General features: G+C 44.2%; 1 protein-coding gene across 2 annotated transcripts; it reads left to right on the forward strand.

Annotated features, from left to right (window-relative positions):
- The first annotated feature begins 791 nt into the window (after positions 1–791).
- KDELR2 (KDEL endoplasmic reticulum protein retention receptor 2) lies at positions 792–13,944 on the forward strand. 2 transcript variants are annotated; one of them, XR_008468273.1, is made up of 6 exons: positions 792–999; positions 7,522–7,622; positions 10,602–10,760; positions 11,823–12,075; positions 12,874–13,029; positions 13,404–13,944. XR_008468273.1 is itself a non-coding variant. In XM_054213345.1 (5 exons), exons 1-5 carry the CDS (start codon positions 909–911, stop codon positions 12,906–12,908), a joined length of 639 nt encoding a protein of 212 aa, XP_054069320.1. In that variant the 5' UTR covers positions 792–908; the 3' UTR covers positions 12,909–13,944. The 2 variants fall into 2 exon arrangements, 1 of the variants encoding a protein (XP_054069320.1); XM_054213345.1 differs by having other exon boundaries at positions 12,874–13,944.
- Positions 13,945–13,979: the final 35 nt, after the last annotated feature.

The raw sequence follows: 13,979 nt of genomic DNA on the forward strand, positions 1-13,979 counted from the left end.
GGTGCTATAAAAAAGCATATTGCCACTGTTCAGCTGGGATAACCTGATACCTATTTTCCAGAGTCATTGGAATCCCACTCCCGGCTGTCTGCGCTGCTGTTTCGATCGTTGCTGTTTCCCGGAGAGCACTGGGGAGCACCGGGGCGCCGCCCGAGGCGACCCCTCTCCGCTCGGCTCGGGGCCTCCACGGCCAGGGGGCCGCCGGCGCAGCCCGCCCCGGGACGGGACGGGAATAACTGCTCGGTGTTCTTCCCGGGAGGTGCGCACTCTCTGGGGCTACTAGACATGAACCAACTCGGCCGCTCGTTTTCACAGAACACGGCAATAGCTGTGTGGTGTCACCTGCTCGACCGGGCTCTGAGCGACGCGCCGGGCCGCGCCGGGCCGCTCCTCTCCGTGCGCGCCGGGCCCGAGTCGCCGCCAGCCGCCGCTCCCGGCTGCACAGCCCCGCGCTCTGCCGGCAAAGAGCCTCCAATTTATTCATCTAAAAAGGCTTCCGAAGAGTTTAAAACGAAAAAGGGACCATGTCCTGCTCCGCCCGCGGTGCCGCGAGGCCTTCCCTGCTCGGCGGCCGGCGGGGAGACAGAGTCTGGCCCGGGCCGTCCCCCTCAGCGCAGGGCGCGGCCGGTCCCGCCGGCGACCCGGGCCCCCTTCAGGACTCGCGGCCCGGGCCCCCAACAGGACCCGCGGCCCGTCCGTCCTTGCCGATCCCGCCCCAGCGCTCAGGGCCCGTCCGCCCGCGGCGGGAGGCGGCGCGGGGGCGGGGCGCGCCCGCCCGTTTCCCAGGGTGCAGCGGGCGCGGTGGCTGTCTGGCCACGTCCCCGGGCCACGTCGCTCGGTGCCCGCTGAGCTTACGCCATCTTCGCTCTCCGGCTCCGGGCTGCGCCGCCGCCTCTGTCGCCGCCGCCATGAACATCTTCCGCCTCACCGGGGACTTGTCCCACCTGGCGGCCATCATCATCCTGCTGCTCAAGATCTGGAAGAGCCGCTCCTGCGCGGGTGCGTGCGGGGCGGGCGGCGGGGCCGGCCGGGCGGCCGCGGGCCGCGGCGCCTGAGGGGAGCCGCGCTGGGGGCTGGGCGCGATGGCCGCCGTCGCGCCGCGGCGGGGGGGGCTGCCATCGCCTCTGCCGCCCTCCAGGGACCCTCCCGGAGGAGAGCTCGGCCGAGCCCAGGGGGGTCCCGCCTGCCCGGCGCGCTGCTGTGGTGAGGCGGGGGGGGGGGGGCGACTGTCCCCCCCCAGGGCGTGAGGGCAGGACTCGCCCCGGGCAGGTGAGCAGGGACGATCGGTCCCCGCGGCGCACGGGAGGGGGGCTCAGCCCTCGTACTGACGGACCCCCTCCGAACCGGGGTGTGGGGGGCTGGGGGAGGGAGGGGAGCCGCATCCCGCCCGCCGCGGGGGGGTGCACTCGTGGGCGCTGCCATTCCGTTACAGCTTTAGTGGTTGCCATCATTTGTACTTTAATCCCCGAGCACCGGCGCTGGGCCGGCCCCGGGAGGGTCGCTCCCGCCTTATGCAACCGCCGGGCGGCGGGCGAATGAATGGAGCGCGGGGCGGGGGGGGGTGTCCCTGGCGGGCGGGCGGCCTCCCTCCCTGCCCGCCCCGCCGCTGCCGGGCGCGGCGCCGGCGCGGATTCCCTCGCCCCCCCGGGAGCGGCGGACGGCGGACCCCCGCGCTCCCCACCGCCCTCCCCGCGGGCCCCGCGCGCTCCGCGGCGGGCGGGCTTGCCGGCGGCCCACCGCTGCCCGGTCGTTCCCCCCCTCGCCGCCGTGAGGATCGAACTGTGATTCGTGCCCGTTTGAGGCTTCGGGCTGTTGTCGGGTCTGCGACCAGCTGCGGTGGAGGCTGTCGGGGGGCGGCCCCCGGCCCAGCCCGAGGCCTTCTGTCGCGATACGGCCCGCTCTGACGTGGCAGCGGAGGGGGCCCGGGCTCCCCCGGCGGAGCAGCGCCCGCCTTCCCCCCGTGTTTTGTACGTGCCTGCTCGGATCCCCAGCGATGTGCTCTGCTGCTTGGCTTCTGGTGTACGGTGTGGTGGCTGGAGGGAACTGCAGGCAGCGCTTATAACTGCAGCATAGCTGATTTCTGTCGGAAAACTAGGATTTGTTGTAATTCGAAATGGACGTTTCAGTGCTCTGTGTGTTACACGGGTGAGGCCACCGACCCTGGAAATACTGTTTTTGCTGTGGACTGGGGTCTGACTATGAGCTTGACTTTGCCTTCTCTTCGTTGAGCTTCTCCTTCATTAGGAGGAGTGGTTATTCTTGAAAGTGGTTTGCCATGTGTTGACATATCGCTCAAATACCGAGTTAACGCTCTTGAACAGATGTATCTGTAAAGTCTTCAGTTAAGAGCGTGAAGAATTAGTTTAAGCTGCAACCTGAAAGGACTGAAAATGAGGAAATTAAAGAGATTGATGCTACAGGTAAGAGGAAGTACAGGTTTTGCACGTTTTCATGTCAAGTCACTTTTTGCTAATTGCTTGATAGTGCAAAAGAAAAAGAAAAGGTAAATCAATAGCTTTTATTTTAAACACACTTAAAAGTAAAAACTGTTCTTAACTTTACAAAAGAGCCCAAGCAAATGACTCCACGGTTCAAATGCAGGAGTACTGCAGAATTACTGTTTCTGAAGTCATGGAGCTCAAGAGCTCTTTCCTAACGAACTTTCCTGGCTCAAGCTCTAGTGGATCAGGAATTCTGTCAGGATCTGGCAGGGAAGGGCCTGGCCTTCTCCAGCTTGTCTGTAGAGTTCTGTCCTCCACCTTACTTGAGAAATGCAGTCAAGATTACAAACCACAGAGTTAATGATCAGAACACTAAATATCTCTTCTTGTCTGAAGAAGGAGAATGAGAAATTCTATTGCAAGGCTAAAATTCAAGTATGTTTTAGCCAAGAGATTCTTAAGTGACCTTTGGACGCGAGGTTATTTACACAGTATAGTGCAATGTAACCTAGTCCCATCTTTCTGCCTGAAAAGTGGTCTGATGTTGTTTTACTTAAGCTAGTTGTGATTGAGGATCTCTGTTACTAGGGATTTATGCAGAAGAAAGTAGACTCATACTAATCATTATCTTTAGTACTGCTTTCTCCAACACAGAAAAGTAAAGGTGCCTATATTTGCATAGAGCCCTCCACTTTTGCCTTTACCAAATTAGCCAGCGTCCCCAAACACAAACCTATGTGCATGGGCTCTTTTTTAGTAGAAAACATCTGTTTCATTCATTTTCCTGACCAAAAGAATGAAACAGGGATGTATTTGTGTGGGATTGGGTTTTTAGGTGTCATCCATTTCGGCCTGAGTCCTTAGGAGTAAATCCAAGTCCATGTTACTTCTGTGAGATTAGTGTCTGAGGCCTAAAAAGCTCGTCTAGAATGAGAAGAGCACTTCAAAGGAGCATGCGATTTTATTTTTGGGGCTCTATCCTGTTCCTTGTAGTGCTTTGCTGTTGACAGTTGTGGTTTCTACTAATAAAAACTTCATAAATATATATTCATATGAAGTATGTTTGTAAAGCCATACACAACAATAACTCATAAATAGTTACTGGTAAGTGTTGAGCAGTTGCTAAATGCCTCTTATTAGTGGGCTGTCTGGCTTTCCTTTACATTGCATATTAGAGCAGTTCATAAATTAAATAAACATATATCTCATCGTTATTGGTGACTAAGGAAATGCGGGCAAAAGAGCCGCCGCTTTAACTGTGCATTTTTGAAGCAGTAGAAGCTTAGAAAATAAATAAAGACTCTTAACTGATTGCTGAACGTAGGCTGTGATCCATGAGAGCTGGCAAACCACATGGTGCCGGCTCTTCTCTTCTGGTTGCGCCTGTGTCTGTCTGAGGTCTTTGTTCCAGGAGGAGCTTGGAGGCCTGTAAAAGCAGCTGGAGACAAGAGGGAGACAGCCCCTCTACCTCTGCGGCAGCCTGCTGTTTCCTGAAGACATATCAGCCCCATTTTCTTTCCTAAGATTTCCTCTAATTGAGGAAAATAGGTGAGGCTAGGATAATCTGCATTATGAAGTCTTTGATGAACTTTTTTTTTTCCCCGCCCCTAATTTAGTCAATATGTTAAAAAGAGAACGAGGGGAAAACAAATCAAGTCATGATTTCAGAGCTGGCAGGGAAACCATTTTTAGCATGACTGGTTATTTGAGTTTCCAAATCTAGAATTTGGAAAAATGTTCGCCATTCCAAAGAACAGCTCGAAAATAATTACTAGGAGCCATGGAGAATGTAGCAGGTAACTCCATTATTGGCTTCATGTCATAATTAGGAAATTCATGAGACTTAAGGAATCCTGTGCTTTCAAACATTGCCATGTTCAGACTGTATTTTCTAATCCATTCCAAGTCAAATTAGATTGTTTGCACTGGGAATTCCTGCCTGAAAATTGATTGGCTTTTCTCAGTGTGGTGTGTCAAGTGTTAAAGGGGACCTGCAGTTGCAAGGCTGTCAAACTATATGCTGAATAATCTAAAAAAAAAATAGTGTAGATAGTAAGCGTGTAATACTTTTGCTAGGTAATGTAGCTGTCTCTCATAGTTTTGTTTATGTGTCTGCTATGGACCAGATCGAATGCTATGTTGAAGACTTCAAACAGTACTTTGCCATAGGCTGCTGCCAATTTGTCTGTATTTTCTTAAAAAATGCTGCTTTAAGTAGATTTGGAATTTCTTCTCTCTCTTTGAAGGAAAACTTTGCCTTTCTCAATTGACAAATTTGTCTTTACGTTTAGGTTGGGTTTTTTAATTGAAACGGGATTCTTAATGTTAGTATTTTCTTAGCAGAACCAAAGAAGTTGTGGTTCTGTGGCTGATGCAGACTTCATACGGAACTAAACTACTTTCTTTATTAAATACTTCAAAAAGTTTGCGAAGTTTCCATGACAAAGTATGGACTTTGTCTTTCCTTAGAAAGTCTGTCCTTCTAAGGCTTTCCTTAGAAAAACTTCTGTTTGTAGATTTTGTGGTTGTCCATAGTATTGTACACACTCCGCAGCCAGGCTGACTGACTGCCTCTGCTGCTGCCTATTGCTCTTCACCTAACTCACAAGAGCAAAATGAAGTCGATGAGAAAGTACTGCAATTTCTGCTCTGCTCTCCTCCCCGGCTGTGAAAATCAGATGAGCTTTTGAATTAGTTTCATGCCAGTGCTTTTAGCCAAACGAGTGCAGCAGTTGAAGGAGTTTTTCTGTGTGTGAGGATGAAACAAAAATGAGAGGTTTGACTCAGAAATTTGAGCCCAGAGCTTGGGAAGAAGAAATAAAAATGTGTTTATTTAGCTCAAGTAACGTTTGTGGGAGTAAAAGGAAAGGGAGAAGGATGAGAATGACGGCAGTGTAGTCTCAGTATGTTGCAGTTACCAACCATGAGCCGAGGTCAGTGCTGTAGCAGGTGTATCGATGTATTTCCAAAAGTGTTGAAATGCGTCAAATTCATACAGCAGAGTGTTTACCTGTTTCCCCCCCTGTTTTTTTTCCTAGTGGTGTAGATCTTACTTTCTCCCAGTTTGCCTGTCTTTCCATAGATAGGTATTTGGTTTAAACTTTGAACATTGCCTAGCTTAGCCTACTTAACTTAACAGTGAGTTTAAACTTGGCTTTAGGATGTGTTTCAGGAGCATTTGGCTATTCTAAAGATTCAAAACGCAATGTAAGTACTGAAAGCCTTAATAAAAATTACAGCTTTTGGGTTGGGGGGGAGGTGAGGCTGGCAATAGCTTAGAGGAGTTTGTCAAGTGCATTACTTGTCTTTATGTGACAATATATCCAGGTCAAAATTTATAGCCATTATCAATCATTAATGTATTTTATATGCTTTTTTTCTGTTCACAGTTATTTACCAAAAGAAAATGGCATGCTCAATAATTTAACATAACTGTATGCTGTAGCGTGGTGCTGTGCTGTGATCTGCCCAGGTGGATTTCTTTGTCCTGTAGGTTTGGCCGGAGGACAGCGTTGAGAGGTTTCATCAGCGTGAGAGCAGGGCTCCGGCAAGAGTTGTAATGTCAGCGTGCACCTCGGATGCAATTGAGGGTGCTGCTTCAGCTGTCTGCAACGTAGTTCTAGTTCAAGAAGTGTCAAATGTGTTTTTTTTTTTTCTAAACTTCAGGAAGTGGTTTGTTTGGGGGTGGAGAGGTTGTCTGTTTGGGGGTGTTTCATTCTGTTTTGTTTTGTTTATACTACAGCTTTTGTTGTATGGTTTTACAGTCTGTGTAACTGTAGGTTTTAAGGCATTTGCTGTTTCCTGTCCTGCAGGTGCTTATGGGCAGCTGGGTTGTTCTGCAGGCTCACCTCTTAGACGTTTCACATATGAAAGTTATAAATGAAAACCTTTTTTAGTTGTTACTGTTTCAGCCATTCCTGTACTCTATGTATAAACTTAAAGTCCCTTCATCTGGGATGGCTTATTCAGTGTTTCTTACGCCAAAGTTCAATAATCATAGCAGATAGCCTTTCTTCTAATTGCTTTATGGCACTGTTAATAAAAGCCTTTCTTGGAAATACCTCTGTATAAAGGGATGAGGATTTTCAACCTTGCGTTGTAACCCTCTCCTAGAGAATATGTTTCCCTCTTGTTTTTTGAACAATATTTGCATGCTTAGCTGAACAGATTCAAATATTTTTACCCTGGGTGCCTGAAAACAAGAATAATTGGAATAATAAGATAGGGGCACAGGCTGGGTTGTTTTGTTCCCCTGCTGTGATACATCACCACATCAGTATTACGGAGCGATGCTTCACCTCAGTTTTCAGAAGCTTTTAGTGACTGATTGTGCAAAGCTTTTATTCTTCTAACTCTGCTCTAGTGGCTGAAGTTAAGTACAAATAAATGTTTTGATGGTGGGGCTTTGGCCTATAATCTAAAGTTACTTTGAAGATGCAGTGTAGGTGTCTGTCATCTTAGCTTACTTCTCTCTTTTTGTATTTTGTGGTAGTACATAGTAACATTGGGATTTGACTGTTTGATAATTTTCCCCACCATGTCACCAATTAAGTTTCTGAATTGAAGTGTCTTGTGTTGTAAAATTCATTTATTCCTTTAAAATCAAATTATTGGTGCTAGCATACTTTCAGATTATCACCGGACCTGTAGTACCCATTGCCCTTGTACTTTTCCAGCTATTCAGCATCTAAAGAATGTACTGAGGCATGTGACGGCACTCTTGAGAATTGAAAGCTAATGCAGCCTTGCTGCATAATGCCCAGTGATAATGCAGAACAGATAGCGTAATCTACAAAAACATCACCTGCAAGCTATCTGCTGTGAGTAACCTCTAAATCTTGTGTAGTGCTAGCAGCTCTTCCAGTACAATGGTATACAGGTAACTTACATCCATGCTACCGAGATTAATGGATTTACAGTTCTGTTCGTACAGCTTAGTTCTGGAAGCCTGGATTGTGTCCTAATTTGGTGATCAACTTGCTCAGAAAAAAAGGATATCTCCCTTCTCATCCTTGGCATCAAGTGTTATAAAGCACATCATCACTTTTTGAATAATTAATTATTTCCTTTATCACTTTAGGTATTTCTGGGAAAAGCCAGCTTCTGTTTGCACTGGTCTTCACTACCCGTTATCTGGACCTCTTCACTTCATTCATTTCATTGTATAACACATCTATGAAGGTAGAGTATACCGAAGAGTTAGAAAAGATAGTAATGTTGCATGCAGAGTGCATAATTTCATCAATAAAAGCCTTTTTAAATGGCCCACTGCACAGTTATTACAGAATAAGTTCTAGATGGGCTTTGGATAAAGAATGTGGAAAATGGACTCAAAACCCTACTTTTTTTCTATACTCCACATGCAATTTTTAAAAACTTTTTTTATGGGGACGATGTTGTTTAGAACAAATGCCATTTTGGTTATTGAAAATACAAGTTTTTGGAAAAAATGGTTCAAGTGAATTGTATTTCTCAATTGAGACATTAGAGCTTAAGTAAATATCTTTTTATCCACTATAAGGTAAATTGCCAGAATTGTAGCTAGTGTCTGGTCAGAGGCGGATCAAAAGTTGACAGAAGTATGCTTTTGGGAATGTAGCTCCCATCAGATTGTACCCAGTTCACTTGCCCACTGAATGTTAGTGAACCCATATTTGTTTTTGTTATTTCTTTCTTTATTCCTGCAATTTCTGATGCTGAGTACAAGAAAACAAAGCGGTAGACTGTGAGAGTGCAGCATGTTTGTGGCACCAGTAGAGATTGGTGCATTTGTGGCACCAGAGCAGACACCTTTTTTAAGGCAGTTCCTTTATTCTTGGATTTTCTTGATGTTCTCCAACTTTAGTTCAGAGGAACTTTGCCAAGAGAAAAGACTAGATAGGCAATAATGCAAAATGTACTGAAGAATTAGGGGAATAATACTGTAAAATAAAATTTTAGATCTTAAACTCACTCACACTGTTGTTTTCTAACAAGTCAAACATGTAAGCTTAAGTTTTAATATTAACAGTCTAGATGAAGAACTGTAGATTAAGTAAAATACTCTTGAAACACAAGCTTTTTTCCTACGTAATTTCTGAGCACGCTAAAGGTGCAGCTATGATTTTTTGCAATTTAGTTATTGGTTGTGCTTCAGGGTCATGACCATGTCTTTGTTCTGCAGCCCTCCTACCCAGAAAAGGAATGAATATGGGGAATGACACTTGTGATACTCAGCTTCATACTAAAATGAGTCTTTCCAGTAATGAAAGAGTGGTCCTCTGGTCAAATCCAATATTAACTTGCAAAATGGAAGCATCAGTTACAGTTTCAAAGGCTACTGCTTAGAGAGACTGCCAGATGTAATTGGCTTTTCGGCCTGTCATTGTGAGGCCAAGAAAAAGCTGCTTGAGGGTCCCGACACAGCTTCTTGTTCTATCTTTGTATATTCAGGAGTATTTAACATTAGACAGTTGTAGAGAACATGAACTACTATACAAATAAGCTTACCCAGAGCACAACTAGAAGAACTGTCTATTCTGAGGAAAAGATTGTAAATTACTACTGTAATTGGTGGTAAAAAATGTTGTCAGTTTCTGTAGAGTTAGGATTTTCTTCAGTATTTGTAGGGGAATATTAATTAAACTACAGGTGCCGACTTGCTGTATTTGTCTGGCAGTGGTCATCAGATATTTAGGAAAATTAATTTCTTCTGTGTTCCAGGAATGTATACAGAAATACACTAATTGGCGCTATCTGTCTTTCTTAATGACCTGCAGATGAATTTTTGTGATTTGTAGCATTCTGCATCTTACAGTTTCTTTTTCATGGTACCTGTATCTGAGGATTGGATGCATTTCTGCTGGTGCAATCTGCAGTCATTTTTCTACCGTTGTGTTATTTTTTATCTTTAAAAACAAAAACTTTTTGAGTGTCCCAAAACACATGATAATTCTCATGAAGAAATCTTTAATAAGGAGTTGGGGTTCACTCACACTTTCACAGTTTCTTCTATGACCATACCAATTACGATTAGTTTACACCTGTAGTAGGGATTCCCTGTAACTGATACCCCGTCCTGTGGTCCTTCATCTCCAGTCAGCTGGGGTGCTACTGTAGTAGAGTCTTGGGATTCTTAGCTCCTTAATATAGTATTTGCAGCATTTTTTTATCCCTGAGCAGTGTTTTTAGTGATAAGTAGCATCTGCAAACAATGGGTTTTTAAATCTGTTACTTTTCAGTTGTAAAGAACCTATATTTAATGTGATAAATGGTTTGGAATGTTTAATATTTGTGATGAAACTGAGGCAGAAGCTGAACTGTTTGTCTAGTCTACTGCACTATGTTGTCTCCAGGACAATGTGAGCTCTGTCCTGATGATGGCAGATTGACCTTTAGAAAGTAATGTATTCTCTCCGATTCTGTTTTCTCATCTGTAAAATAAAGATATTTGCCTATTCAACAGGGAATAGCTATGAAGTCTACCATAACAATTAAAAATGCTAACTTTAGACACAACTGAAATTGAAACTGAATTCTGGTTCAGTGCTCCTAGCAGTCTGTTAGTTTTGCAGGTTTTATGGCGGTTGGCTGGTGAAGAACACTGACCAATTGCCACTCTTCAGATTTTAGAGATGTTTAAAGGTCTAAATCAAATCATCTAATTTGTGATATGTTAAATGGCTGAGTCTGAATGGGGCTTATTGAGTAAATTTTTAATTGCCACATGAGACACACCACTCCCAGGCTTTTTGCATGTAAAGAGACCCCTGCCATCATTATTGCACGTATGCACGTGCACATTTTCAACATCAGTGTTCTGGGCCAGCGCTTCCCTTGCAGTAGCAGAAGGGGTATTCCTTCTGCAGTCAGTTCCTTAGTTCTGTCTGCTCAGGAAACGGTCTGTAAGGAAACTTTGACTTCAACCAGAGGCAAGGTGATGGTTTTAAAGCAGCAAAGCCACTAGAGCCCAGAGTCATTGGTTCTGAGTTATTACTCTGCTGAGAAAAGTTAAATACCACCGCATAGCCTGGAACTGCAAACGCAGGTAAACAAACAATACGAACAACCAAAAAAGACAGCACTTAGTGCCTGGGAATATCCTTGTTCAGCGACTTTGGTCTAATCCTGCAACCTCTGTGCGTTGTTCTGTTTTTTGTTTCTTCTTTCCTTGCTCTTTAGCTTATCTACATTGCTTGCTCGTATGCCACTGTGTATCTGATCTACATGAAATTTAAGGCCACCTATGATGGAAACCATGATACGTTCAGAGTGGAGTTTCTGATAGTTCCTGTTGGTGGACTCTCGTTTCTTGTCAATCATGACTTCTCTCCTCTGGAGGTGAGTTGAGGATGGGCAGGAGGTTATACTTTTTTCTCTAAAATTATTTAGAACATGAAGATGAGCATTTTTAGGCTGATTGAGGAACGCTTGAAAGATGCCTATGTCTAGTAGGTTCCGGCTTAATGCATCTTTACAGTGTGGATTTCTGTGAAAATTTAAGGCACTTAGGAGACTAGCATTAGCATCAACACTGGTTATTTTAGAAATGGGAAGGCTTTATCTTTTTCCCCAGTATACTCTGATGGTTATATTAATTCAGAAGTATCCTTCCTTATGTTATCTTTGTTAAAGAAATGCCCCAGAATGCAGTTTGTGAATAGTTGGTGCCACCTGTTGAAAACAAAAGGAATTATACTACTTCTTAAATTTTGTAGAATAGCAAATGGTCTAGAGTATTAGAAAGAATTGCATTGTATTTGAAATGCAGCTATGTGTTTTCCTAACAGGAAAATTATATTAAAAATGTAATTATAGAGTTCAAACTCTGTATTTCCCCATGAAATAATGAATAGCTTTAGATGCTTATCTGAAGTGGATTGAACTGCATTTTTATATTTATTGGCATTAAATTATTTTATTAGAGACTAAAGGAGTTTTAGCTCCAACACTTTGAGACATTATTTTAAATTTTGTTCTGTATTAACTCATTCTTTAAAACCAATAGATTTAAAAAGTTGGAAGAACGTGGCGGGAAGAAGGACTTCCATCTTCCCTGCAGCTTTTCACAGCACCAGCTCTGTAAACTGCATGTCGTGGTACTGTGAATCCTGAATTGATGGATGCGCATAAGTTTCCTCATGAATAAACCTACGCCTGCCAGCTCACTGGACAGCTGGTGTGGAGAGTCTGTTGTCTGCCAAGAGAGTTGTTCCCTCCTACCGTCCCGTGGTTGATTATGAAGCTTTCACTTAGTTTTTACTGTACCAAGAATGGTTTGCCAAAATACTGTACTTATTCATAACATTGTTAGAAAGTGAAAAGTCAAGCCAAGTCAAATATCCTCTTCGCTTCTTATCAGTAAGACAGTTGAATATATTTGTGGGGTTTTTTTCCTTTCAGATACTGTGGACCTTCTCCATCTATCTCGAGTCGGTTGCTATTCTCCCTCAACTTTTTATGATCAGCAAAACTGGGGAAGCAGAGACCATCACTACTCACTATCTTTTCTTCTTGGGTCTGTACCGTGCCTTGTACTTAGTCAACTGGATTTGGCGCTACTATTTTGAGGGATTTTTCGACCTCATAGCCGTTGTTGCTGGTGTGGTCCAGACCGTTCTTTACTGTGACTTCTTCTATTTGTATGTTACAAAAGGTAAGCAGTGCAATAACTTTCAGCTTCAGGTTCTGGAATGTAGCAGTTAACACGTTCGTAGGCATCTGCTGTATCGACATTACTAGGTTGTAAATGCTGCGTGCAAATTATTGCTGAAATCTCCTTGATAGATTTATCAAGTAGACTTTCTGCTAGTGTGGGGCGTTTCTGAGGATTGTTCTGATTATGGGTAGAATATAAATGTGTAAATGGTCTGATGAACTTAATTGATAAATTTAAAATAAGTATGGCTAAATACGTGTTGCTGTTATCTTCCATAACTAAGCATGATCCTCGTGCTTCTCCTGACAACATACACTGTTTTGTGCAGATTCCATGCTTACAGACACCTTTCTCAGTGATTTAAATACCTTAAGAGTCCAAAGGATTTTGGATGTTTCTGTTTATGCTAAGCGTAGAAGCAGTTATTTCTGCTTGGTGCATTAGTAATACTGCCCTTGTTCACATTCCAGCTTCCATCATATCACTACAAAGCTATATGGGGGTGTGTTGTTCTAGTATTAACTCTTAAGAAACCAGGGTCATAGGCTAGTATTTCCTGAGGATGAAAAGTGAGAATTCCAGGGTGCCACGAGAGGGCAGGGTTGGAATAGTTGTTAATTCATCATAGTTTTATCAGTATGTATTGGAGAGAGAGGCAGGCTTGGAAGGACTGTCTGCAGAGCACCCAGTGACTCTCTGTGACAGGTTTTGGTCCCTTTGAAGTTTTAACAGCATGTGCTTCTCGTAGGTCACGTCTGTTCTGCTAACTGTTTCCTTTCCCACTTTTCCTTACAGTACTCAAGGGAAAGAAGCTCAGTTTGCCAGCGTAAGTGCCAAAAAACCATCACCAGCATCTGTCCTTTGGGATGCTTGGACAGAACAATCCTTATCACAAGCAAAGGCGAAGATGCTTGAGACAGAAAGTCAGAAACACAGCTCTTTATAGTGCAGGTAGTCATCAGCGGCTCTGTAAGAACGGAGGAAAAACAACCAGCAGATTTCTGTTTGATGCATCTTGCCTTTATCTTTTTTATTACTATGTATAAAGATTTTTTACATAAAGAAACTTATACTGTATTAATAAATTCAGTGTATGGTTTCAATTGGAATAGTTCCAAAAGTGAGATTTTTGTGAGATTGTTTATGACCAGGAACAAGTGCAAACTTTTTTTTTAATTTTCAAGAATTTCTTTGAAATGACTGATTTTTTTTCTTTTTTTTTTTTTTTTCAGTGCACAGATTTGTGCATCCTTGATGGATGGTAGTCATCTGTTCTTTCCCTTTGATTCAATTTTCATTCCACTGTATTTATTTTTTTCCAAAAGGTGAATATATGTCAACTCTGAATCTGAAACCACCGATGTTTGATGTGATGTGTGCTGGTGCCCAGTCTTTGTGCCATCCGCTGACATGGGGTTCCCGTTTCAAACAGACGTTGGTGCCAGAAGGGGAGCCGTCGCCTCTCGTGGTTGTTCCCCTTCTGGCGGGGCCGGTGGCTGGGGAGGCCGGTGCCGTTCCTGCCGTGCCGCCTGCCTGGGACCACCCCGGTGCCGGGAGCACGCGGCAGCGCAGCCGCAGACACCGGGGGCTCGCACCGTTGATTGCAGACATCTGCAGGCGACCATTTTAAACAGTAACTACGTTTTCTTTTTAATTAATGCTTTATAAGCAACTTCCATGTTCAGCTTCAGGTGGTTTTCAATGTCACTTTTGGACAATTAGTATTTTTTTTTTTTTACAAACTTTTCAAAATCAGCAGCACCAGTTACCATTCTTTATCCTTTAAATGATTCCCTTTTTTTACTGAGCTGTTGCATGATTTATCCTGTGTTACCATCCTCAATAAACACTTTATGAAATGGTGAAGATGTTGAGTGTTTGATTCCATGCGCCTGGGACCG

This window comes from Rissa tridactyla, chromosome 8 (assembly GCF_028500815.1).
Source record: "Rissa tridactyla isolate bRisTri1 chromosome 8, bRisTri1.patW.cur.20221130, whole genome shotgun sequence".
Lineage (NCBI taxonomy): Eukaryota > Metazoa > Chordata > Aves > Charadriiformes > Laridae > Rissa > Rissa tridactyla.